A 26,662-nucleotide genomic window follows, 5' to 3' on the forward strand; every position below is an offset into this window, starting at 1 on the left:
GCAACTTTGCTTCATCAGCTGGCAGCCATGGCTGCCAGTGGCAGACCGCCACCAGTTGCCAATTGCCGGCAATTTTTGTTATTTTTTTAGAAATTATTGAAAAAATACACTTACTAGATTTTTCATATAGATTCCATTTCCGGCTCTCACTAGAATTTTCATGTATATTCGATTTTCGGAGTTAGTTTTTATAAAAAATGACCAGAAGGTGTCCAAAATGCCAAAACAGTTCGGTTTCTATATTTTTTTTAACACTCAAATCTTCACCAAAAATCATAAAATTTATACTCCAACACTCCTTGTGATTTCTCACAATACAACTATGATTTTAATTCAGCAAGAAAACAACATAAAAAGACTAAATTAAAGCAAAACAGCCCCTAAAAATAACAACAACAATAATAATAATAATAATAACAGAAATAGGAAAACACAAATTAACAACTAGCTTACAAGGGAGTGTTTGGATACCAAAATTATTCCAAATAATATTTCGTTTTGCATCACAAACACATTTTCCAACCTACCTTTCTATATTCCCAATAACCTTTTTATCTCACATACATCATATCACAAAAATTACTACAGTAATTATTCTAAATAATATTTCAAATAATACACTATCCAAACAAATCCACTAATTAAAAAAAAGGCTGAAAAAAGAAATAAAAATGAATAGGGATACCTCGATGAGAGTATTAGTTCCTTGTTAAAATTTTTGATGAAATTTCCAAGCTCCAATCCAACTGGTTGCTGCTTGCGTTTTTGTTGAAGTCCTCTCTGTTGATGTGTTGTCCTGATTGAGAACAAACAGAGAGCCAAAAATGTCTTCCTTTTTCTTCTTGCGTCTTTTCTGTCCAAGTCCCCAGCCGAGAGAGAGAGAGTTCAGAGAGTTTTTTTTTTCTTTCTTCGTGTGTTTTTTGTTGGGAGCCCAAGTAAGGGCCGAGAGTTGGGAGAAAGAGTGGAGTCCTCTTTTTTTCTTCTGCTTCTCTTGCTCTGTCTTTTTTCATTGGGAGCTCCAAGCGAGAGAGGGAGAAAGGGAGGGAGGCCTCTTTTTTTTCTTCTGCTTCTTTTGCTCTCTGGAAGTCCACAGAGAGAGGGAGTGAATTGAGGGAGCCAAAGAGCAGAGGGAGAGGGAATTTTTCGTCCGTTCCGCTCAAAAGTGAACCAGGGACTTCCTTCTGCAAAAATTCTTTCTTCTGCCCGTTGCCTTCGCCCTTTTCTTCTTTGGTCAAAAGAATGGCCATCATGATTTTGGTGGCATCATGATGACTTGGTCATCATGATGTCTTCATTTTTATTTTTTTTTATTTTTAATATTTTTTTAAAAAAAATTTTAGACAAACCTGTAAAAATAAGAAAAAATGCACATTAAAATACAAAAAAAAAAAATCATCAAATATAAAAAATTCAAAAAAACATTAAAATTGATAAAAATTTGATGTTTACAATTATTAAGGCAGAAAGTAAGATAAGGCCAAATATGAGAAATGTGTAGCAAATGAAACATGAAATATTATCTATAGTAGTACTCAATGAAAATAAAGGATTAAACTAGAAATATGCACTTATTGGTTCATTGGACGCGTGAATTGTCAAGACTTTGCAGAGCTTCCGACCAGAAATAAACATATTTCAAGGATTATAAATTACAAAGCATTTATTAGCTACGAAATGGCTTGGGATTATGATTGCAGTTCAAGAAAATGTACAATGGTAAATATAAAAGATCGAGACTAAAATGAATATTCTAATTGCCAAATGAACTTTTGCAACCAATCTTTTTAGCTTGTATATGTTTCAGAAGTTCAACTTTGACAGTTGTGAGTCTAGTCACAATTTCCCTCATGTTGGTCCTCTCCCTGGGTGAATCAGCTAGACAATCTAGCCCAAGACGAAGGATAGAGAATAGACATTTGTTCCCTTGCGTAGAACTGCGGATCTTCTTGTGTAATTAAATTGCCGTCAACCACAGATACTATTGACTTTGCTTGGATTGATTTGCTAAACCAATGCTTGAGGTTCAATTCTTCTCCAAATAAATGATCAGTAGGCTTTTTCCTTGTGAATGTTCCAAGCAAGAGCACAGCATAACTGTATACATCACCACTTATGGACACTATGCCTTGCATTCCATACTCTGAGAAAGCATCAAATATAGGTTATTACCAGTAGTTGTAAGATAAAAACTTACTGTTGATCAGAAAGAATGCTTATGCTTTGTAGGAAATCGATAATAAAAAATTTAGATGGAGTCTGAATAGGAAAGAAGTATCACCTGGCGCATGTACCCTATTGTGGCTAAGGTCTTGTTTGTACCGTATTTTCATCTTCACCAAAGAGTTTAGCAATACCAAAATTACTTATGTGTGCTACCATATCCTCATCTAGAAGGATGTTGCTAGGCATTAAATCACAGTGAACTACAGGCGGTTTGTGATCATGGTGGAGATATTCCAAAGCTAAAGCAACATCTATCAGTATGTCTAACCTTAGTAGCATGTTGGGAAAACATTTGCTCGAATGCAACCAGCTTTCTAGGCTTCCATTATGCATATAGTCGAGTACCAGGGCTTTGAAGTCTTGATTACTGTAACAGCTTATGATTCTAATCAAATTTCGATGATGGATATTTGCAAGTACTTGGCATTCATCATCAAAGCTCTTCTTTGATCCTTCTGCTTGCAAGTGGAATACCTTTATACCAACCCTGGAGCCATCAGAAAATACTGCTCTATACACGGAACCAAAACTTCCAACGCTGAGAAGGTTGTTTTCACTAAAGGAATCTGAATTTCTTGATAAGAAACTTTTCTCCATGTTTGACACATCCGGACTTCATTCTGCTGTAGTACTTCAACCCTTTGGACATTTCTTTTTTTTCCATCAAATTGTAGTGGCTGCTAAAAGTAGGATAAAGAGTAAAATAGGAGGCAGAATGTACTTAGTCAATGAAAAATATTTTGCTGACCTTGATTTGAAGACATCTTTTGTCTTGCAGGATGGAAAATGTAATCTGGCTGAACAACACAATGCACAGTTATTCATAAAAGATTCATCTGTTAGGTTGGAAAAAGGTCCACCTTCTGGAATTTCCCCTTCCAGTTTATTGGAAGATACATTGAAGAAATTCATGTATCCAAGCTTCTCTAATGGCTTTGGTATCATTCCAGTAAATTAATTCTGAGATAGATCCAAATGTTCCAAACTTACCAGATTTCCAAAAGACTGAGGAATATTTCCTTGAAATTTGTTTTGCGCCAACGACAGATAAACAAGTTCTTGTGCACTCCCCAAGGAACTTGGAATATCGCCTGATAATTGATTCCATGACAAGTCTAGTTGTGTTATGACCTTCAGATTTTGTATCTCTGTTGGAAGATGACCACTTAAAGAGTTTGAAAACAGGTTTAGTCTTAAGAGATCTTTAAGGTGCCAAAAACCGAATGGAATGGTGGAATTCAAACTGTTGGATTGCAAAAAGACCCCTCTCAAGGTCTTGATTTCACCCAAGCAATCGGGTATTGGACCATAGAGCATGTTTTCATTCAGATACAAGTCGCCAAGATTCTTCAGTTGGCAAAGCTCGGTAGGTATATGTCCTTGCAGTCAATTGTGTACAAGATATATACCCTGAACACGACTTAAATTCCCGACTGATGATGGAATAAATCCAGTCAAATCACTGTTATCGAAATATACGGCTTCCAAGCTGCTAAGATTCCCAATTTCACTTGGAACAGTACCACTGACCTTGCTACCAAAAGTTCTGAACAGTCGAAGAGATGAGGAGAAATTCCCAATTGACGGTGGAAGCAGACCATCAAATTGATTCCCTGATATATCAACATACTCCAATTGTCTGCAATTTGTCAAAGAAGAGATAAATCTCAATTCTGGAGTTGAAGATTCCCTTCTCAAATTGTTGTCACCTAGAAAAAGATACTTCAACGATCTTACATTACCCAGTGTGCTAGGTATAGGGACAGTAAAAGAGTTCTGTGACATGACTAGCATGGTAAGTTTAGAATAATTGGTTATAGAGCTTGGCAATCTCCTACTGAATTTATTGGAGTCAAGAAAATTTTTTTGCAGTTTTGGAAGTCTAATCTGCATACTTGAAGGAACAGAGCCTGAGAAGTGGTTAAAAGCCAAATGCATATACACGAGTGATGACATGTTGATGATCCCAGGCTGGATGAGGCCGGAAAGGTTATTGTTTATGACAGAAAGTATTTCAAGATTGTTATTTTTACCAATTTCACCTGGAAATTCACCTGCCAAAGATGAGCAATTCAGTCAGTTGTGAAGCTCTTATGATGCCTTTGATTCCTTGTTTCTGATTTGTGATGTAATCAGTGCAAACCTTCGGGGTTCAGTTCCACCAATTGATCAAACTAGTTGTGCAAAATGACCAACTCTATGTGAACAGATATCCATACCTTTCAAATTGTTGTGACCCAAAGCAAAGTGAGGTTCCCAATCCTCTTAGATATGCCACCTGTGAAGTTATTTTCTACCAAATATAGGCGTACAAGAGTCTTGCAGTCCCAAATGAAAGAAGGAATTGGGCCATTAACTGGTTGGTCGAAAGATATAGTTCTTCAAGTGCCGGAAGATTGTACCACATGTTTAATAGAAAGCTTCTTGAGAGATTGTTTCTGGAAAGATCAATCACTTTCAGAGACGACATGTTGAAGATAAACAAAGGAATTTGACCCGTTAGCAAGCCACTGCTGATGCTAAATTCCTCCAACTCAGTAAGATTACCAATCTCTAATGGAATCCCACCTGTGCATCCAGTAAAGGAAAGATAAATCAATTTGTCAAGTATACTTGAATTGAGAATGCACTTGTTGCAGAGAAGAATGGGGTCCCGTATATACCACTGAAAATGTTACCACCAATGAATAACCACTTGAGCTTGCTCAGGAACCCAAGTATTCTTGGAATATTACCATTGAATTGATTGCGGCCATATGACAAAAACTCGAGGTCTCCGCACTTGTACAGTTCTAGGCAACCAGCTTTCTAGGCTTCCATTATGCATATAGTCGAGTACCAGGGCTTTGAAGTCTTGATTACTGTAACAGCTTATGATTCTAATCAAATTTCGATGATGGATATTTGCAAGTACTTGGCATTCATCATCAAAGCTCTTCTTTGATCCTTCTGCTTGCAAGTGGAATACCTTTATACCAACCCTGGAGCCATCAGAAAATACTGCTCTATACACGGAACCAAAACTTCCAACGCTGAGAAGGTTGTTTTCACTAAAGGAATCTGAATTTCTTGATAAGAAACTTTTCTCCATGTTTGACACATCCGGACTTCATTCTGCTGTAGTACTTCAACCCTTTGGACATTTCTTTTTTTTCCATCAAATTGTAGTGGCTGCTAAAAGTAGGATAAAGAGTAAAATAGGAGGCAGAATGTACTTAGTCAATGAAAAATATTTTGCTGACCTTGATTTGAAGACATCTTTTGTCTTGCAGGATGGAAAATGTAATCTGGCTGAACAACACAATGCACAGTTATTCATAAAAGATTCATCTGTTAGGTTGGAAAAAGGTCCACCTTCTGGAATTTCCCCTTCCAGTTTATTGGAAGATACATTGAAGAAATTCATGTATCCAAGCTTCTCTAATGGCTTTGGTATCATTCCAGTAAATTAATTCTGAGATAGATCCAAATGTTCCAAACTTACCAGATTTCCAAAAGACTGAGGAATATTTCCTTGAAATTTGTTTTGCGCCAACGACAGATAAACAAGTTCTTGTGCACTCCCCAAGGAACTTGGAATATCGCCTGATAATTGATTCCATGACAAGTCTAGTTGTGTTATGACCTTCAGATTTTGTATCTCTGTTGGAAGATGACCACTTAAAGAGTTTGAAAACAGGTTTAGTCTTAAGAGATCTTTAAGGTGCCAAAAACCGAATGGAATGGTGGAATTCAAACTGTTGGATTGCAAAAAAGAGTCTTGATTTCACCAAAGCAATCAGGTATTGGACCATAGAGCATGTTTTCATTCAGCTACAAGTCGCCAAGATTCTTCAGTTGGCAAAGCTCGGTAGGTATATGTCCTTGCAGTCTATTGTGTTCAAGATATATACCCTGAACACGACTTAAATTCCCGACTGATGATGGAATATATCCAGTCAAATCATTGTTACGAAATATATGGCTTCCAAGCTGCTAAGATTCCCATTTTCACTTGGAATAGTACCACTGATCCTGCTTCCAAAAGCTGTGAACAGTCTAAGAGATGAGGAGAAATTCCCAATTGACGCTGGAAGCAGACCATCAAATTGATTCCCCGATACATCAACATACTCCAATTGTCTGCAATTCGTCAAAGAAGAGATAAATCTCAATTCTGGAGTTGAAGATTCCCTTGTCAAATTGTTGTCTCCTAGAAAAAGATACTTCAATGATCTTACATTACCAAGTGTGCTAGGTATAGGGCCAGTAAAAGAGTTCTGTGACATGACTAGCATGGTAAATTTAGAATAATTGGCCATAGGGCTTGGCAATCTACCACTGAATTTATTGGAGTTAAGAAAAATTTCTTGCAGTTTTGGAAGTCTAATTTGCATACTTGATGCTGAAGGAACAGAGCCTGAGAAGTAGTTAAAAGCCAAATGCATATACACGAGTGATGACATGTTGAAGATCCCAGGCTGGATGAGGCTGGAAAGGTTATTGTTTATGACAGAAAGTATTTCAAGATTGTTATTTTTACCAATTTCACCTGGAAATTCACCTGCTAAAGATGAGCAATTCAGTCAGTTGTGAAGCTCTTATGATGCCTTTGATTCCTTGTGTCTGATTTGTGATGTAACCAGTGCAAACCTTTGGGGTTCAGTTCCACCAATTGACCAAACTAGTTGTGCAAAATGACCAAATCTAAGTGAACAGATATCCATACCTTTCAAATTGTTGTGACCCAAAGCAAAGTGAGGTTCCCAATCCTCTTAGATATGCCACCTGTGAAGTTATTTTCTGCCAAATATAGGCGTACAAGAGTCTTGCAGTCCCATATGAAAGAAGGAATTGGGCCATTGAGCTGGTTGGTTGAAAGATATAGTTCTTCAAGTGCCGGAAGATTGTACCACATGTTTAATAGAAAGCTTCCTGAGAGATTGTTTCTGGAAAGATCAATCGCTTTCAGAGAGGACACGTTGAAGATAAACAAAGGAATTTGACCGGTTAGCAAACTACTGCTCATGCTAAATTCCTCCGAGTAAGATTACCAATCTCTAATGGAATCCCACCTGTGCATACAGCAAAGGAAAGATAACTCAATTTGTTAAGTATGCTTGAATTGAGAATGCACTTGTTGCAGAGAAGAATGGAGTCCAGTATATACCACTGAAAATGTTACCACCAATGAATAACCACTTGAGCTAGGTCAGGAACCAAGTGTTCTTGGAATATTACCATTGAATTGATTGCGGCCAAGTGACAAAAACTCGAGGTCTCTGCACTTGTACAATTCTGAAGGAATTGCACCTTGCATATGATTGTAAGACAGAAAAAGACCGGTCAGTTTGAACTGATTATTAGTACAGGGGTCCGTTGGAAGATTACCTGATAAACTATTATTGGTGAGATCAATTTCTTCCAACAGAGTCATGTTGAAGATCCCTAATGGTATGGAACCACTAAACTGATTAAATCGCAGGGTTAACCCCCCTCAAGTTGGAAAGATTAGCAATCCCTTGTGGGATACTTCCTTCAAGAAAATTATAGCCCAAATTTAAACTCTCCAGCTTTGAGATATTGCATACAGGACCTGGTATGACGCCTGTGAACCTATTATGGTCAAGAAGAAGGAGCTCAAGTTCAGGCAAGGCTCCAAGCCATGATGGGATCACTCCAGAAAAGTTGTTATGTCCAAAATTCATCTGTTTTAGACCTTGTAAATTAGCCAACTCATTTGGGATGAAGCCACTGAAGAAGTTGCTGCTAATGTCCAGTGATGTTAGGAATGTTAGGTTTCCCAATTGCGGTGAGATAGTTCCACCAACGTTCCAGCCAGAAAGATCCAAGGCCATGATTCTCTTCCGGAGATTGCAATAGACCCCTGCCCATTTGCAAATATCAATTGTTGAAAACCAATTAGCCAAGATTGCAAAAGGGTCAGAAGTGATTTGGCTTCTGGACTCGAGAAGAGAAAATTCATCAGTGGTGAGGTTTTGATTAAGAGGCACAATTTCTTGGCTAAATGTGGCACAATTTGCCATCATTATAGCACCAGAGAGGAGAAGTTTTTGGTCCATCTCGACATGAACACTATGCTAACATTAAATTTTGAGAACTTTATATATAGATTAGACATTGAGTGATATAAATAAGCCAATTAACTATGATTTGTAATGATTGAATCTTAACAAGAAGAAGACGCGACATGCTACAGGCCATAGCATACATGCATGTCTGTCAAATTGAGTCAAACCATCAGTAACTCTTTTGTTTATTAAGAAGCCGTCCTTGTCAATTCTAACAGTTGGCCCATAGTCATTACCCTGTTTACACCCTTCAATTGTACCTAAATTATCATTTTGGTCCCCAAACTTAAAAATGGGATACTTTAATCCCTAAACTATAAAATTTGTCCTACTTAAGTAACATTATTAAGGAAGTGAGACAGATTTTATGCCTAAGTGGTATACTTTAGGGACTAAATTGGGACAAATTTTATACTTTAGATACTAAAACGGACAAGTACTATACGTTAGGAACTAAATATGATAAATTTTATAATTTAGAGATTAAAATGTCCCATTTTAAAATTAAGGGGTCAAAGTGAGAATGTCGTATAGTTAAAGAGTGCAAAAGTGGGATTAACCCTATGATGAATCATGAAATTCTACACTGATTGGTCAAAATGGTAATTAATAGGAGTTTGGGAGTGTTTTGGAAATCAATTAAATTTCATTTTTTAAATTTGTTTCTATAATTGACAATATATACATGATTATTACTTTGCTAACCTTTTTGCACAGGAGGGTCCAATTCTAACCAGTGGGTTAGGGACCAATACAAAGTCACTCACTGGTGATGATATAGGCTCTAGAGGGAGAGTTGGATTAGGTGATAAGGTAAGAGAAATTGTAAATAGGTGATAAGGTAGGAGAAATTGTAAATAGGAAGTTCGGTTAGAAAAGGGCATTAGATTAGCACCCGAAAGAATTTAGTCCTTTTCTATGGGCAAAACTCTAGTCTCACATTATGTTAATGAAAGGTAGTCCCTATTCAAGATTTTCAAAAAAGAAAGAAAGAAAGAAAGAAAAGATAATATAAGCTCCAAGTAGAAGTACTTTTTTATTAAAAAAAAATTCATTAACATATTACTTTTGCTTGTACAAGTGATATTAGATAGGGAAATTGATTTAATTTGGAGACAATAATGTTTTGTTAGGCTTCGTTTGGATTGAGAAATTTGATGAAGGATTTGAAATTCATCTAAATCGCTCTCATTGTTTAGATTACTTAATAAGAATTTGGATTTGTAATATATCAACTATTAAAATATATTTTAAATACTAGAATAATTAATAATTTGCAAATCCAAATACCTTCTAAATAATATAAACAACTAAAGAAATTTGAGAAAATTTCAAATCTTTTATCAAATCTCTCAATCCAAGTGCAACCTTAAAGAATTTCCCTAAATCAGGAAGGTGACTTATTGTGGAGACAATAATTCAGGTCCGTTTGGAGGGATATCCCCCGGCCACCCCAAGTCCAACCGAAGGAAATGGCGCATCTTGCAGGATTGAAGAACAAATTCTCCTAAGAAAAGAACAAAGATAAACAAATGGCGAATAGATTGATATTTCATTAAAAAAAAAAAAAGATAAACAAGTTCTGCTTAATGCTTTTGTTTTCTCATTTCACCTTTTTTGTATAACATCTTTTATATTCCAGTGGCACTAGCAATTCTTTCTGTCAATGGCCAACACACCGGCTAAGGAAATAAATTCAGATCGTCTACAATTTGTTTCACAAAATAATTCCCTCATCAACCACACCTATTACATAACTTAAATATATATTGTAAAAAATATCATAATGCATCCATCAGTATAATGCATCGTGCATCGTCCATCAGAACACCAACTCATCGTCCATCGTCCATCGTCCAATATTTACTTATTCCAAAAAACAGCAACCCAAAATCATGTAGTTTTGTTTTGCTTGATTTATGTGGCCAATATTTAGTTCATGTTTTTTTTTTTTTTTGGTAAAACGAAACATGCCCGACTCGAACCACTTAAGACCCGAGCTGACACACCAAACCGGAGGAATACACCACAGTTCCATGCAACGTACCCCGGACGAGTTATGGGGGTTCAAATCCACAGTAAAATTCAAACCCAAGACCAAAGGAGTTCTTAAGAGTTCGTTTACCACTGGACCACCCGTGGGGGCTTAGGTTCCGTTTGATAAAACTGAATCTGAATTCTAAATTCTGAAATCTGAATACTGAAACAATTAATTTGCTGAATTTTAAGCATCGAAAAAAAATATGAATGTCTGAATTTTAATACTAAACCTATTTATGCTGTTTGATAAATATTTATAGCTGAATGCTTAATAAGTTTAATTTGACAATTTTGCCCTTATATCCTTTCATTCAAAAAAAAAAATAGAATCTATGATTTAATTAGTTTAAAATTGTTAGGTATGAAAATAACAATATTTATTTTTAAATCAAATTAATATAAAAGATGAAATATATTATGTAAGGAGTATGGAGAAGATGTGAAAGTCATTAAAAAGGGAGAAAAGAGAAACTAAAATTCGTTAGATAGAGAATATTATGTTATTTAATTAGATAAGAATTTTGAACATAATTAACAAACAAGGGTAGATTTAGTAGATAAGATAAGATAGTTGAAGTAATTCTATTGATTCTTATTAGAATTAAGCATTCAGTTAGGATTCTTGTGCTGAAAAAAATACACACAGGTTCAGCACTGCTTAACAAATTCAGCAAATAGATTTTCATTTATCAAACATTCAAAACATCTAAATGTCTGAAAAAATTCAGATTCAGCACTTTTTTATGTTATCAAACAAACCCTTAGTTCTTGTTTTTACTTATTTGCATCCGCATGTTATAAAAGATTCAGTTATTGTTCGGGGACAAAAGCAAGAAGGAAGCCCAATTCCAGTACAAAGAAATGCTAGCTGGCTCCATATTAACCATCTAAAAGATTCACATATATAATTGAGTAAATCAAACCAGTCCTGATTTTTTTTTTTTTTTTTTGTTTTTGGAAGCAAAATACGAAAGATTGGGGACAAAATTAAAGGGCTGACATAGATTGATACTGCTGGTGGGAAGATGCATTAGGACTATTAAGTAACATTTTTTCATTAATAAGTTTGGAATATGTTGGAATGATGAATAATTTTATTTAATTGACTAGGTGAAGAGTTGCCTAACGAGTTTGGAGATATTCATGATTCACAAAAAGCGTGTCTATGTAATATTGTACACTTTAGTTATTTGAATGTTAATAATGCCTGGCTCTACATGCGAGTTTCTTTTCGAAAAAAAAAAAAAACACAGCAAATCTCTATAAATCAGAACCTTGCTTGATTGTTTATGGAAGTTATCATGTCTGAATTCATAGATGAAGCCAGTTTTTTGCATGAGTGATGCTACAAGACCGATCCTCTATGAAGTAATATTAACTTTTCTTAGAGGAGGTAGCATCATATATAGTTGCTGTGGTCTTTGTTTCACTGAATTTAAAGATTTGATTTTTAACTTTTGATTCTTAAAAAGTTATTTTATGGGATTCACAATAGCTTTTCATAATTCATATGCTGATTTTAGATTTTCTGGACCCAAGAAAAATTGAAATCAGAAGTAGGTCTTTTGTTGCTTTTGAATTTTGATTGTGGGCTACTTTTTTCATGCAAACAAACCTATCCTCAAAACAAAACCTAAAGGCGCTCTCCCCATTCCTCTTTGTTCTCATCCCACTTTTAGACATATTAAATCACTTAGTTAGTTCAATTTACATGAACTTTAATTAATATTACATCAAATCTCTATAGGTAGAGTAATTAATTACTTCAAAGAATTAGCATAGAAATTCATTTATGCAGCATATAAGGGGCTACCTAGTCATTAGTTGGTCAAAATTAGCTTTTGCAGCATCTTTTAAGAGTATGGTCGAACCTATATAATTGGCCAACTAGAACATATACTTCCTCTGTTACGTTAAAAGTGTCGTACTTTTCCTTTTAATCTGTTCCGAAGCTACTATCACTTACCTAAAATGGTAAACAAAATTTTCATATATTTCCATTGAATACCTTGTCAATCACAATTTCCTATAAAGGCCTCACAAACCACCTTAACTGAGTTAAGATGTATGCTGGAGTGGAGTAGCAGCGTGATGCTCAAACGACAATAAAATTTGTATTAATTTTTAGTGGGCGTCCCCCAAGCATTATAAGGTGGCAATACTCAAAGTTGATTCAAATTAGAAAACAAGGGCAAAAAAGAAAGTTCAAACATCAATGTTAAACATTATTCTTATTAAGTTGGTTACTCGAAAAGTGACCAAATTTATGGGATGAATGGAGTATAACATTCTGAAAAGTCTAATTTTTGAAAATCAAGTTATAAAATTAGCATTTACAAAATCATAAGCAGTTAAGAACATGCCTATACATTCAATTTTATTGGAATGCATTACTTTTCAAGCTTAATCAAAATGGATACCGTTTGATTGAGGGACAAAACAAAACAGATAACGTGAACCACTTCTAAAGCTCGAGGTATTGATGTTCTGCTCTAGTATGCACCAGTCTGCGCATCCCACTTATCCCAAGAAATTCATGTCCTCTCTTGTCTAGTAGCATCACTTTAATCATGGGGTAATCTGCATATGCTGCATGCAAGTTTCTATTTTACGAATCTTAATCTAACTATTGGCATTTGTTAGTACCTTGATCTCTTCCTCTTTTTCAAGTATGCAGTGTCCATGAATTGCAAACAATTGACCATGTGTTCAGTCAAGTAGCATTGTATTTTAATACGTTACACAATAGTAGGAGGAAACGATCTTATAGCGAAAAGAAATGATGATATTCTAGCTAGTGCAATTCGTTACTTCTGTACATTTTTCTGAAGTGTTTCTTTGATCATTTTCAGTTTACTCACAATGTCCCTCATGTTAATCCTCTCCTGGGGTGCATCAACTAAACAATCCAGGCCTAGACCAAGGATAGACAGCACACATTCTTCCTTTGCATACAACTTCTGCTTTTCTTGTTGAATTAAATTGCTGTCAACAACTTCCTTCATTGAGTTTGCTTGTATTGATTTGCTAACCCAATGCTTCAAATCTAATCCTTGTCCAAAACAGTCATCAGTTGGCCTTTTCCTTGTGAATGTTTCTAGTAAGATTACTCCATAACTATAGACATCGCCACTCGTCGATATTATCCCTTGCATTCCATACTCTGTGAAAGCATTGAATAAACGTCCATTATGCTAGCAATTGTTACATTACGACTTTTGTAGATCAGAAGAATTTCTAGGTTTTAGAAAATAAACAAAAAAAGGTTGAGAAAGAAATATTACCTGGTGACATGTATCCAATAGTTGCTAAAGTCTTTGTTTGAACCATAGCTTCCCCATCATCAAAGAGTTTAGCAATACCAAAATCACATATATGTGCTGTCATATCTTCATCTAGCAGGATGTTACTAGGCTTTAAATCGCAATGAACTATGGGAGGCGTATGATCATGGTGAAGATATTCTAAAGCTGATGCAACATCGATCATTATGTTTAGTCTTTGTAGCATGTCCAAAAAGGAATTCTCTGAATGCAACCAGATTTCCAGGCTCCCATTATGCATATACTCTAGTACCAGAGCCTTGAAGTCCTGATTGTTGTAACAGCTGATGATTTTAACTAAGTTTCGATGGCGGGTACTTGCAAGTACTTGACATTCAGCATCAAAGCTCTTGCTTGATCTTTCTGCGTGAAAAACTTTTACTGCAAAAATGGAGCCATCAGAAAATATCCCTCTGTAGACAGAACCAAAACTTCCAGTCCCAAGTAAGTTTCTTTCGTTAAAGGAATCTGTCGCTCCCAAAATCTCTTGATAAGAAACTTTTCTCCATTTAGGAGGCAACAGGTTATCACTCTGTGGTAATTCCCTTCTTGGAATTTTTCTCTTTCTGCACGCAAATGAAATGGCTGCCAAAACTATGATACCCAATATAATTAGAGGTAAAAAATACTTGATCATTGAAATAGCTTTCTTTGATCTTGATTTGGAGGCAGTTTTTTTGCAGGGTGGAAAATGTAACCTGCCTGAACCACACAATGCATAGTTATGCATGAATGATTGGACTGTTAAGTTGGCAAAAGGTCCACCTGTTGGAATTTCCCCTTCTAATCTATTGAAAGACACATTGAAGTATTTCATGTAACCAAGCTTCTCTAATGACTTTGGTATCACTCCAGTAAAATCATTTTGAGATAGATCTAAATATTCCAAACTCACTAGGTTTCCAAAAGATTCAGGAATGTTTCCTTGAAATTTGTTGTGTGCCATGGACAGATAAGCTAGTGATTCTGCACTTCCCAGAGGACTTGGAATATTTCCTGAAAATTGATTCCATGACAAGTCTAGTTGCGTTATAACCTTCAGATTTTTTACCTCAGATGGAAGACTCCCGCTTAAAGAGTTTGAAGACAGGTTTAGGCCGAGGAGATCTTCAAGGTTCCAAAGACTAGATGGAATTGTGGAATTTAAATTGTTGGATTGCAAAAAGACGGCTCTCAAGGCCTTGATTTCACCCAAACAATCAGGTATTGGACCAGAAAGCATATTTTCATTCAGATACAAGTCACCAAGATTTTTCAGTTGACAAAGCTCAGCAGGCATTTGCCCTTGCAATCTATTGTGTTCAAGATATATACGCTCAACATGGCTTAATTTCCCGACTGAGGGTGGAATAAATCCCGTCAAATCATTGCTATCAAGATATATGGCTTGCAGACTGCTCAAATTTCCAATTTCAGTTGGAATTGCACCCTTGATCTTGCTTCCAAAGGCCTTAAACGATCGAAGAGAAGTAGAAAAATTCCCTAATGAAGTTGGAAGGAAACCATTGAATTGATTCTGTGATAATTCCACAACCTCCAACTGTCTGCATTTTGTTAAAGAAAAGATAAATCTCAACTCTGGGGTTGAAGATTCTCTTGTGAAGTTGTTTCCTCCGAGTAAAAGATACTTCAAGAGTTGCAAGTCACCTAGCGTAGTAGGTATAGGACCACTAAAAGAATTTCCAATAATGCTTAGCTTGGTAATCTTAGAAGCATTTGATATGGCAGCCGGCAATATTCCGTTGAATTTATTGTCGTCCAGATAAACTTCTTGCAGCTTTGGAAGTGTACTCCAAATACTTGAAGGAAGAGAGCCTGAGAATTGATTACCAGCCAAATCTATATACACTAGCGATGACATGTTGAAGATACCAGGCTGGAGGAGGCCCAAGAGGTGGTTGTTTCTAAGAGAGATGACTTCAAGATTGATGTTTTTACCAATCTCACTTGGTAATTCACCTGCCAAAAATACGCACTTTCATCAGTTCTCAGTTCTCAGCCTTTTAGGATGCTTATGGCGTCTTCTTTCCTATTTGTAACTAATTATAATGCAAAAAAGAATGCAAGTCAGATGCATACTTTTGAAAAATCTTCCAAAGCTCTTCCAAGGAAATTCCCACCCAAATAGGTTAAAGCAGCGGATTTCAGAGGATGGAAGATCAGATATAAACAAAGATTTCTACTCAGATACAGCATGCTGTCAAAAATATGCGAGTGTGACGTTCTTGTTAGGATTGGTTCCAAACATTCCACTTTCTGGCATATTCTATGCAAGATATCTGGTCACACATCTTTGGATAGCCAAACTTGTGGTACTATAAGTACGATACTTATGATGCGTTCTGAGGTAAAAAGCTTACATCACTTTTTCCCTTAATCCACTACATTATGGAAGTTAAAGGAGCTCTTTCGGAGGATCACTAATGTGCTTCAGAAAGTCTGCAAAAATGGCACCTTTGCCACTGAAGTCTAGATTGTTTCTTAAGGACTCACGTGATATTATTCACAAGTATGCTCACTCCTTTATCTATGAAGCTTCAATGCTTTTTTCCATCAAATATACTTGAAATACTACTAAGGAAGCTCCATTAGTTCAAAATTTAAGAAATATTTCTCTTTGTTTCACATATCCAATAGTTGAAATTGACAAGATTACAACATTGCTTGGGGCATGGAAAAAACAGAGTTCTACAAGGCAATATAACTAGAATACACTTAGCAACTGCCAGCTAAACCAAAGTCCAAACTAAAACACAAGTACAACGCATGAGGGCGAAAAGAAACAGGGTGAAAATGGAAAAAAGAAAAATGAACGAGGGCGATTCATATAGTGCATATTTGATTTTCTATGAGAAAACGACAAGTAATCAAATACAGATCGTTCACTTTAACTGGCATGTCCTGATATTTGGAATCTTGATGGAGATGTATTTCTAACCTGACATAAGTTCAAATCGTATTTTACTGTTGATTCCTGTGGCTTTCTTTTTCTGGCCGCAAAAATTGTCAACTAACTGAATAGATGCATGGTTTTGTCTCGTTAAAATCTTCTCTGTCCAAATTCCAATAAAGCCAAGATGGGGAGTTTCGCTAACAAAATAGTGATGTCTTGCATGCAGTTACATGTTATGCCAAAGTAGTAATGCAAAAGGACCATGTCTACTTGAAATAATGGATATTCAAACCTTTCAACTTGTTATCGTCTAGAATTATCTTTCTGAGCGAAGTGAGGTTCCCAATCCTATCAGATATGCCACCTGTGAAGTTATTGTGTTTCAGTCCTAGGTCTACAAGAGCCTTGCAATCCCATATGAAAAAGGGAATTGAGCCATTGAGCTGATTGCTAGAAAGATCCATCTGTTTTAGTGCTGGGAGATTGTAAAACATGTCTACTGGGAAGCTTCCTGATAGACTGTTGTTAGAAAAATCAATTATTTCCAGAGTTGATATGTTGAAGATAGAAAACGGAACTTTCCCTGTTAGCAAGCTATCCCTTATGCTCAATTCCTCCAAATGTGTAAGATTACCAATCTCTGAAGGAATCTCTCCTGTAGAAGTAATAAAGAAAAGAGGTTCAATTTGCAAAATGAACTTCAAATGAGCATTTAATGCAATGTTGTAATAAAGATGATGGATTTCAGTAAGTACCAGTGAAAATGTTTCCCCCAATATATAATTCCTTGAGCTGGCTCAAGTACCCAAGTGTCCTTGGAAGTTTGCCAAAGAATTGATTGTATGAAAGTGACAAATATTCAAGGTATCTACATTTGTACAATTGTGTGGGAATTTCACCTTCAAAATGATTGTAAGACAGATAAAGACCTTGTAGCTTGGAGGGATGATTGCAAATGTCCATTGGCAGATTTCCTGATAGGCTGTTCCTTGTGAGGTCAATACGTTGCAAGAGAGTCAGGTTGAATATTCCAGACGGTATAGAACCTTCAAGCTGATTATATCGCAGATTTAATATCCTCAGGTAAGAAATATTAGCAATCCCTTGTGGAATACTTCCTTGAAGAAGATTGTCGTTCAAATTCAATCTCTTCAGCTTCGACACATTGCATAGCGGAACAGGAATGACACCTGAGAACCTGTTGCTGTCAAGGAGAAGGAGCTCAAGCTCTATGAAGGTTCCAAACCAAGATGGGATCTCTCCAGAGAAGTTGTTGTACCCAAAATCCATCTGTTTCAAACCATGCAAATTAGACAACTCATTTGGGATGAAGCCACGGAAGCTGTTAAAACTAATATCCAATGATGTGAGGAATGTGAGATTGCCTAGATGAGGTGAAACGGTTCCTGAAAGGCTCCAGTTTGACAGCTTTAAGGCTGTGATTCTCTGATGGAGATTGCAAGAGACACCTATCCAGTTACAAACATGAGTTGTGGAAGACCAATTGGCCAAGATCCTGAAAGGGTCAGAAGTTACTTGGCTTTTGAACTCAAGAAGAGAAGATGCATCGGTGCTGAGGTTTTGATCAACATGAAGAACTGCTTGGCTGATTGTAGCACAGTTTGCCGTCAGTATAGCAGTAACGAAGAAACAAAATTTATCCATCTTAGGAATAAACCTCAAACAGGATTTTCAGACGACACACATAGGCAAATGGTAAAGTACTATAAGCCTACAATTAATTCAGCTTCCTCTGATTTTATTGATGGAATGCTAACAAGAAAGGGGCATGATATATTTCAGCATGCAGCTGAGTCAAACTTTGAGGAACATCTTTGTCTTTAGGTTTGTTGGACTCATGAGAAGAAGCTTCAATGGTCCTATGTTGAAGTACTTTTCACAGATGTAAAAGGGGTAATAGAATTGGGGTTCTGGATTGAAGGGTACTTCTTAGGAGATTTTTTGTTCCTTTTTCCTCTAAAATGGAGCTATTCCATCCATAATATCCTTATTGTTGTCAAGATAAATTAGTTTTTGGAGCAAATATTTCGTTCATTTTAAGAACCTAAAAGGAAATTGTCACCAGTTAACTAATGTGGCCATCAAATGCTTACTTCAAATTTACGCAATACATGTTACAAAGGAAAAGGGTGATGAAATTGTTTGACCATAGGTTACAAAATTGTCAACCAAGTTACCTGACTTTTTCAGCCTTAAGCAAATGCTTATTAATTTACTCAAAGAAATATGTGTATATGCTTAATAATTATTAACTCAATAGGGCGATTTCAATCGTCTTTAATTCCAAAAAAAAAAATGGAAAAAAAAATCGCACCCAAGGGTCAGTATTACCGTATCAGATTCAAAGCATTCAATTTAGGTTGGAACCCGTAGTAATCAATGGAGTGATGTTTCCCATGTGCTACATAAGTAATCTAGCTGTGGTTGCATCCATGCTAAGAGGAAGGACAACATTTTCTGGCTATTTCATCAATGAGGGATGGACCATTGATTTTGATGGTCTTTAATTAAGCAACAAATCTGGTCGCAGATTTTAGGTAGAAAGAAGTGATACAACAATGCAAAAGCAACTTGGCCAAGGAAAGACTGTGTAGCTATTGCTGGAGAAGCTAGAGGTAGACATGGTGGTTTTGGTACAATTCAGCCTTGTCTAACACTGCAGATGGGAATGATTAGGGAAAAAATGGGGAACAGAACAAATAGATATTAAACCACTGAGCCGAAGACAACAAATAGATATTTGTCACAAGGGAAGGTCTTAAGTTCCTTCTTGGGCTATAGGTGGGGATTCAAATATTACCTGTAGGAAAAAAAATTCAAGAGTTATACCAAAACACTCTCTTGATTTAGTAAAATTTGTATACTCGTTAGCTCCAAATACAGCCTCTTTAGGCTCCCCCTCCCCTCTAGTCTAGGATAGATAAATCACACAATAGTTGTCGTCTGCAGAAAAAAAAAAATAGATATTATAGTATTTCTTGTTTTAGTTTACATAAAAAAAAAAATTCATTAACACTGTTGATCATACTCCATGTTTGCATTAGACTTTTCAAAGACGATAAGCTTTCATTTCCTTGTTTCAGATATATAAAAAAAGATGGAAAACTAATAGCACTCTAAGAAAACCAAAGAAAGGAAGAAGTTCGCATTATAATTGTAATCCAAGAAACCGTTTATTTCAACTGAGTAACATCAGAGATCATTTAATGCATCCCTCATATCTATCAAGAAACTCCGTTTGGAATCCTCAACTCAACCTGTGTGACATCTGTTTCACCAGGTTGATCTGCAAAATTTCATATGAATACTTTCATATCAATCTAGGTTGTAGATAGATTGAAATGACTGCATGCTAACACTTTATATACTTTTGCAATTTGGTTTGCAAGATGGATTCTTCAGATTTGTACAAAAGAGATTCTATTTTTTTGCCCAGATAAGAATTGATTCCGGTCCACCAAAGTGTCTTTTTCTTTTTCTTTTTTTCCTTCTGTTGGCCCATTTCTAATTGGGTGCACTTTTCCGGTGTCTTTGGAGCACACACTAAAAAAAAACTCGCAAATATAGACGGGGTCTTTCCATATAAGATAACTTATAAGATAAATGTTTGATCATCCTGTCATTTGATGCTTTTTTTCACGTCATTCTCTATAATTTTAAAAATTATATATAATTCTTTCATGATTCGAATTAAAGCGTTAAAATAATCGAATTTGTATTTTATGACGAAGTCAACTAAAATGAATAACTTATTCTAGGAGTGTGTCTAATCAAGTAATGAATGCTGGTTCGGTTTTCTAAATGTCTAATTTATTAAGGCTATAAGAGGTTGGGTGAAAGGTGGATTGAAGAATACAAGTTATATCTGTCTTCCATTGATTTGTGCCCTGAACGGATTTTCTTGCTATCTATTATAGGAGAAGGAAAAATTCAAAGCTTAGGTGAAAGGTGGATTGAAGAATACAAATTATATCTGTCTTCCATTGATTTGTGCCCTGAACGGATTTTCTTGAAATACTGATTTGATAGGTGAAAGGCTGATTTGAGATTGTGGTGCTTTTGCTTGAAAAAAAAAAAAAAAGTACCATTGAAATACTCTCTCCGTCCCATTTTGATAATTTTGTTTTCATTTTTTATTCGTCTCAAATTATAGTCCACCTTGTAATTGAGAAATATAGTTAACTTTTAACTTGTCTAAAATATCCTTATTTAATATACTTCGTTATTAGTAAATATACCTATCTAATTTTATACAATCCACTTTTCTACCAGTAATTGCTTAGATATATGTACTGAATGGTGTAATATACTATCATTATTGTTGTTATAATTAATATAAAGGTATAATTATTAGTGATACTCGCAATATTAATGTAAGGACAATTTAGGAAAATAATAGACTAGATTTATTTTTCAACAAAGTTAACTAATTTTTTTTGAACTGTATGAGAAAAAACCAAGACTATCAAAGTGGACAAATTGTTAGTCCCAATAATAATTATGAGAAAAACCCAAGACTAACAATTTGTGGATACACTTTTTTTACCAAGAAGGGTAACACACTCAATTTAGAACAAACACAGGAGTAACCCGAAAGAGCGATCCGAAGATGATATAAGGGGACCCATAAGAAATACCTATCCAACCAATTGGTGACAAGAAACCCGGCGGGGTTTGTTTGGATTGCTTCATATTTCCCCAATTTTATTTGCTTACATCATCTTTACAATTTCCAATACACCTTTTTATCTTCCCAATATCTTTTTATCTCACATACATCACATCACAAAAAGTACCACAGTAAAAATATCCCAAATAACTTACAATCCAAACAGACACGTAACACTGAAAATTTATCTTGACTCTGCTACCGCTCTGGTCTACGTTGAAGATGGCCGTACAATCGAATATTCCTTTTTTTTTTTCCTTTGTGCATGTTGTTTTTCCACTTCAAAGTTCAAACCTCTTCTACACTATCTTATCACTTCTCTCACTGTTGGTCTAACCAAGTTTGGCACAAGCCTATCCTTTAAATTCTTCAATAGCAATTTTAGGTCGTTTGCAATTTTAATCCACAGCATGACCTTAACATATAATTGAGGACCTAACCTTAAAAATCAATAAAATCTTTATTGATTTTTTTAATCCAAGTTTAAGGACTTAAATGATGCATTGACAAGCCTTAAAAAATTCCCGAATAAGTTGGCTTGAATAATTTCCAATCACCTAAAATGATTTAGTGTCTTATTATTACTTTAGGCATCTATACTTCACCAATTAATGAATATATTCCCATTCCCTTCCCAAAAAGTAAAGGCTACAAAAAAAAAAAAAAAACACAAATGAGCTTTAACCTTTTTAATATGCTCAATTGCTAATTATAGAGGGTTTTTCAAAATGAGTTCTGTGCTTAAAACAGAAGAATATCAACACAAACTATTTCGAGGAGAAAACTTACATATATCAGTTTTTAAAATTACGTAGAAACATCATTATGTGAGATACCAAATTAATTAAACTATATCTACCAACTCTTGTGGGGCAAAACAAGTTCTATAGGTTCTGAGCATCACTTTATTTTTCTTCAACAAGTAAATGATACTAGTAAACAAATTATAAGCTGTGAAAATAATAAAGACTGAAGGAAATAAAGGGAGTATTAGTGGTCCACCTAGTAGTTAGAAGAGAATTTTTAATATCCTTCCTACCATTAAGTCTAGAATTCAAATTCTATACCTGATAGTTAGAGATGAGAAGGATGTCGAGAGGGATTGTAGGGTTTTAAAAAAAAAAAAAAAAAAGGAGTACTGGTAACAAGTAACAACCACATCCATACAGAATTGTAATCTAATCTTATCTAGTGAATTTATTAAAATTTGAGGCCAACGTTGGAATAAATATAATCACTAGTCGTTTGGACAACCATCGTATTCTATTTGACTGCGAAAATTAAAAAACTGAATTCGTGCACCTGAAGAAAGAAGGAAGAAGAAAGGCTAGTTATAGATTGATTGATTCTAGTAATTTTTTGTAAATGCGTCAACTCCTTTGAAATAATTTACCATTTGAGTTTCTAATTTAGAACTAGGGGCAATGACAAAGACAAGGTGGTGAAGAACGAATGGTTTAAGTTTGAAATTGGACTAATTCCACTTTCCTAAACTTGTACCCCATTTTCATTTTTGGACCCTAAATTTTAATTTTGAATACTTTGTATCCTAGCATGTAAGATTTATTTCACTTAAACCCCATCAATACGAACGTTAAGAAAAGTAATGGAATAAAGGACCATGCATGCACCAACATGTTTTTTTGTATGACTAGTAAGGATTGTGAGATCTATCTCCTAATAGATTGACAAAGGCATATGTTGTGTGTATGATCCTTTTATTCAGTCTGTTTTCGCTAGCATTGTTGTTAATTGGACTTAAGTGAGACAAGCTAAGAGGATAAGATGCAAAATGCCCAAAATTAGATTTTAAAGTACACAGTAAACTGGGTACAAGTTGAGAAGTATGAAATGGAATTTGTCCTTTTGTAATTATATGTTTGAGCAGTGGAATGGTTGGGTGTGGTTGTGCTCTGCGTATTTGAGTTTATTCATAGTTACGATGGCTAAAGTTTGGGGTTATTTAATTGATAGGAAAATTCTATAATTCCTTTTGATACCATTCCCCTTATTTGTATTTTTCATCAAAGATAATAGTTTAAATTTTAAATATTTAACAATGTTTATTCTAAAGATCAATAATGCTTCTTTCACGATCCAATGGTGAATTTTATTTGTGGATATAATACCTAAAAAGTATTATAAAATCTCCATAATTGATAAGTGGGTGAGTTGAAATGTTCGATTTTGGGTTTGTGTTCTTTCATGATTAAGCTTCTAAATGCTTGGGCTTTTTGCATATTCTAATTTTGTGATATTTGATGATATAGGTAATTGGGTTGTGGTGGGAAATGGTAACTTTTATAGGGCATTTGAAGCGCAACTAATCTTCTGTTCTACTCGCTGTGTCACTCTCTGTCCCATTTTTTATTATATTGCTACTTCTCCTTCATAAACATTTATGTTTTAGTTCATTTTTGTTTCTTTAAGATCCAATAACTATTAATTGAGTAATACACAAAATTTAACAAACTCAAAAAACCAAAATGCATAAAAATGAGATTCTTTATGAATTTTCTGCTGTGTTTTTAATTTTCTATTATATATTGCTTTTTTGAACCTGTTGTATTTAATTTTTTACTCAGTTAATAGTTATTAGATCTTAAGAAAATAAAAAAACTAAAATATGATGTTCATGAAGATAATTTTTTTGGATATTGAGTCTATCTCGATAAATCTCATCATTGTTATTGCAACTTAAAACAGTTGATTGGAGTTTAAAGTAATTGATTAGTAGATCTGACGATTGCAATACATGTAGAATAAAGCTTCAGTAATTTATTTTATTAGAAAGCATTTTGATATTCTTATAATCTTCACATCTGTTCATAATTTTTTAGATTTTATAGGGTTAAATGCAAAATGCACCCTTGAATTATACTTGGTTAGCGACTTGCTCCATAAACTATCAATTGTAGTGATTTCTAATTTGCACCTTATACTACCGATTTCATTACAGATTGCTTAAAATAAGATAATGTGACGAATTTGTCCTAATCAAGTGACCAACTATCCAAATTGCCCACATCTCTCCTCCTCCTTTCTGCTCAAAACTTGGCAAACTTTCTCATCCTTCTCTTCCAAACCACACCACCAAGTTATTATCCATTCCATCCCTTTCATCAAATCTCTAACATGGATTACTCTTTATGTTTCCTACTCAAATCAACCTCTTAAAGCCCCTAATCTCACAAATCTATCATCACCTCCCTCTCTTGAGTGCCTTCTTTTTAAATATCCGTTGTTTCTCAAGTTCCAAAATCACAATCCACTTCAATTTTACCAAGCCTCATTGCTACTAGCTAGTCTCCTGACACTTTTGATTTAAGAGGACCAAACTCCATCATGTTCTATCCTTCTAATTTCTGTTATTGTCAATGTTATTGAGTGTTTTTATTTTATTGGCGGCATATTGAAGTTTGACTTAGTGTGTGAATAGTTCTACCTATGATAAGATTGTGTTATGAGTTCTGCTATTTGAAGATTTGGTGTAGATTTATGAGGTGCATCTTCAATATTTTACATTGGTGACTGATGGGTTTCTAGCCTTGATGCAAAGTTTTGATTTTGCTCTAGTTTAGAGGTGTCAAAATGGGTGACTTGGGCGGGTTTGGGTTGGGTAAAATGGGTAACGGGTATAAGTGAGTCAACTCATTTATACCAATTTAATTAAATGAGTATAAATGAGTAAGTCAAAAAATGAATTGGGTAATCCAATTACCCATTTATAACCCATTTATTTTAACTTTTTATAAACTCATTTAAATTCATTTTTGCAAACTAAGTTATCAATTTATACCACTCTTTGTACCCATCATTAGTTTTAAATATTTATTTATAATGTTCAATAAACTTAATTACCAATTTTTTTTCATTTATACTCTATGTCACAAAATTACCTATTATTTAATAATTGAATAATAAGAATATAAAAATTTGAACTAAGTACTATAAAAATTAATATAAAAACTTAATCCAAAAATTTTGAACTCCTAACATTTTTTTCATATATAAATTTAAAATTTCATTTTAGAAAGATAAGAAAATAGGCTAAAATTTATCATAAATTAATGAGCAAGTTAACAAACTAAGAGAAAATAAAATAATAAGATAAAACCAACAAATAATAATAATAATAATAATAATAATGAAACAAAAGTAGTTAACATCATGACAAAATGAAAAATTAGAAAAAAAAAATGGGTGGGGAAAAAGAAGAGACTTGGGGGAAAGAGAATTCTAAATGGGTTAATTGGGTTTGATGGGTTACCCAATAATATCCATTTAATAAATGGGTATTATTGGATAACCCATTTATACCCATATACAAATATTTAAGATACCCATACTCATCTATTCATAGACGGGTATGGGTAAATTTAATTAAGTGGGTTGATTTGCCACCTCTACTCTAGTTTTATACAATCTAGTCTTGACTTTTTTCTTCTTGTATTGTGGTGGTTCAATGGTAGGTATTTTGTTGCAGTGATAATGGCAAGAGGTGAAAGATTGTTCAGGGTTGAAATAATAAAAAAAAAAGATAAAATAAATTTATGAAATGGGTATTCTGGGTAACACATTATTTGTGGGGTTATTGTTGTCCTTTCAATAAAAAATTACTTGTCACATTATTCTAGAAGATTGTGTTGGATAGAAAATAATTTGAATTTTTTTGAAAAATATATTATTATAGTACTTTTTATGATATATATATATGTATGTATGATATACATATATGTCTTATATATATATGTATGTATGATATACATATATGTCTTATATATATATATATATGTGTGTGTATATATATGTATCAAAATTTTTTTAACCAAATAATGACTTATCCAAACAATTTTACACGGTATTTTGCGAGGTTAAAATCGAATATGTGAACTTAGAAAAATGTTCTATGAATTTTTTTTCAATCATCGACCAATTATCTTTATCATGCATATAAAAGATTTTTTCCAATTAATCTCCAATGTGAACACATTTCAAGAACAAGAATCAATAGACATAAAATACTAAACTTTTTTCTGATATTAATTTCGTGCTACCTTGAAAGTTTGAAATTCTTAATTCTTGAAGAAGAACACATCCCAATAAAACTTCAAATTTGAAGAAATCTACACATATTTTCAGTTATCCCATGAATTATGAATTTGACATTCTGAATTAAAGAGCACAAGGACAAAGTGAAAAATAATAATAGTAAAAGCGTTCTCAAAGAAAAAAGAAAAATTAATTAAAAAACAGAACAAAAGAAACGAACCAAAAATATAAAATAAAAACAAGTGGAGTTGAGAGCCATAACTAATTATATTGTCATTATCTTCTTTTTCTAATTTCTGTGGCCATCGTCTTCTTTCTGTCGTGTCATTTTTCCCTCCTTCTTTTTCCCTCTCAAAATGTACTATTCTAA

The 26,662-nt window shown here is 34.4% G+C and overlaps 2 protein-coding genes across 3 annotated transcripts; both read right to left on the minus strand.

Moving 5' to 3' along the window:
* Nucleotides 1-2,948: 2,948 nt before the first annotated feature.
* Nucleotides 2,949-8,285, minus strand: LOC113750365 (putative receptor-like protein kinase At3g47110). The gene is made up of 11 exons (XM_027294352.1): nt 7,736-8,285; nt 7,594-7,650; nt 6,602-6,766; nt 6,230-6,415; nt 5,708-5,865; nt 5,466-5,514; nt 4,720-4,791; nt 4,119-4,277; nt 3,633-3,932; nt 3,214-3,371; nt 2,949-3,020 (listed from the first exon to the last, which is right to left on the minus strand). Exons 1-11 carry the CDS (start codon nt 8,283-8,285, stop codon nt 2,949-2,951), a joined length of 1,926 nt encoding a protein of 641 aa, XP_027150153.1.
* A 4,825-nt stretch (nt 8,286-13,110) lies between these two features.
* On the minus strand, nt 13,111-18,455 carry LOC113748598 (putative receptor-like protein kinase At3g47110). 2 transcript variants are annotated; one of them, XM_027292070.1, is made up of 5 exons: nt 17,306-18,455; nt 16,843-17,205; nt 16,596-16,709; nt 13,619-15,616; nt 13,111-13,497 (listed from the first exon to the last, which is right to left on the minus strand). In XM_027292070.1, the coding sequence occupies exons 1-5, from the start codon at nt 18,213-18,215 to the stop codon at nt 13,142-13,144; spliced, it is 3,741 nt and encodes a 1,246-aa protein (XP_027147871.1). In that variant the 5' UTR covers nt 18,216-18,455; the 3' UTR covers nt 13,111-13,141. The 2 variants fall into 2 exon arrangements, with proteins under 2 accessions (XP_027147871.1, XP_027147872.1); XM_027292071.1 differs by lacking the exon at nt 16,596-16,709.
* Nucleotides 18,456-26,662: the final 8,207 nt, after the last annotated feature.

This window comes from Coffea eugenioides, chromosome 10 (assembly GCF_003713205.1).
Source record: "Coffea eugenioides isolate CCC68of chromosome 10, Ceug_1.0, whole genome shotgun sequence".
Lineage (NCBI taxonomy): Eukaryota > Viridiplantae > Streptophyta > Magnoliopsida > Gentianales > Rubiaceae > Coffea > Coffea eugenioides.

Bases quoted from the DNA above. Each gene is read 5' to 3' on its own strand.
- LOC113748598 (XM_027292070.1), bottom strand. From the start codon at position 18,215: ATGGATAAATTTTGTTTCTTCGTTACTGCTATACTGACGGCAAACTGT. The intron at 16,710-16,842 runs GTTTGAATATCC...GAATTTGGACAG, and splicing joins AGACGATAACAAGTTGAAAG to AGAAGATTTTAACGAGACAA. The intron at 15,617-16,595 runs GTTAGAAATACA...TATTTTTGGCAG, and splicing joins ACGATTTGAACTTATGTCAG to GTGAATTACCAAGTGAGATT.
- LOC113750365 (XM_027294352.1), bottom strand. From the start codon at position 8,285: ATGGACCAAAAACTTCTCCTCTCTGGTGCTATAATGATGGCAAATTGT. The intron at 5,866-6,229 runs GTACTATTCCAA...ATCTTCCAACAG, and splicing joins TTTTGGAAGCAGGATCAGTG to AGATACAAAATCTGAAGGTC. The intron at 3,372-3,632 runs GTATATATCTTG...ATCTTCCAACAG, and splicing joins GAATTTAAGTCGTGTTCAGG to AGATACAAAATCTGAAGGTC.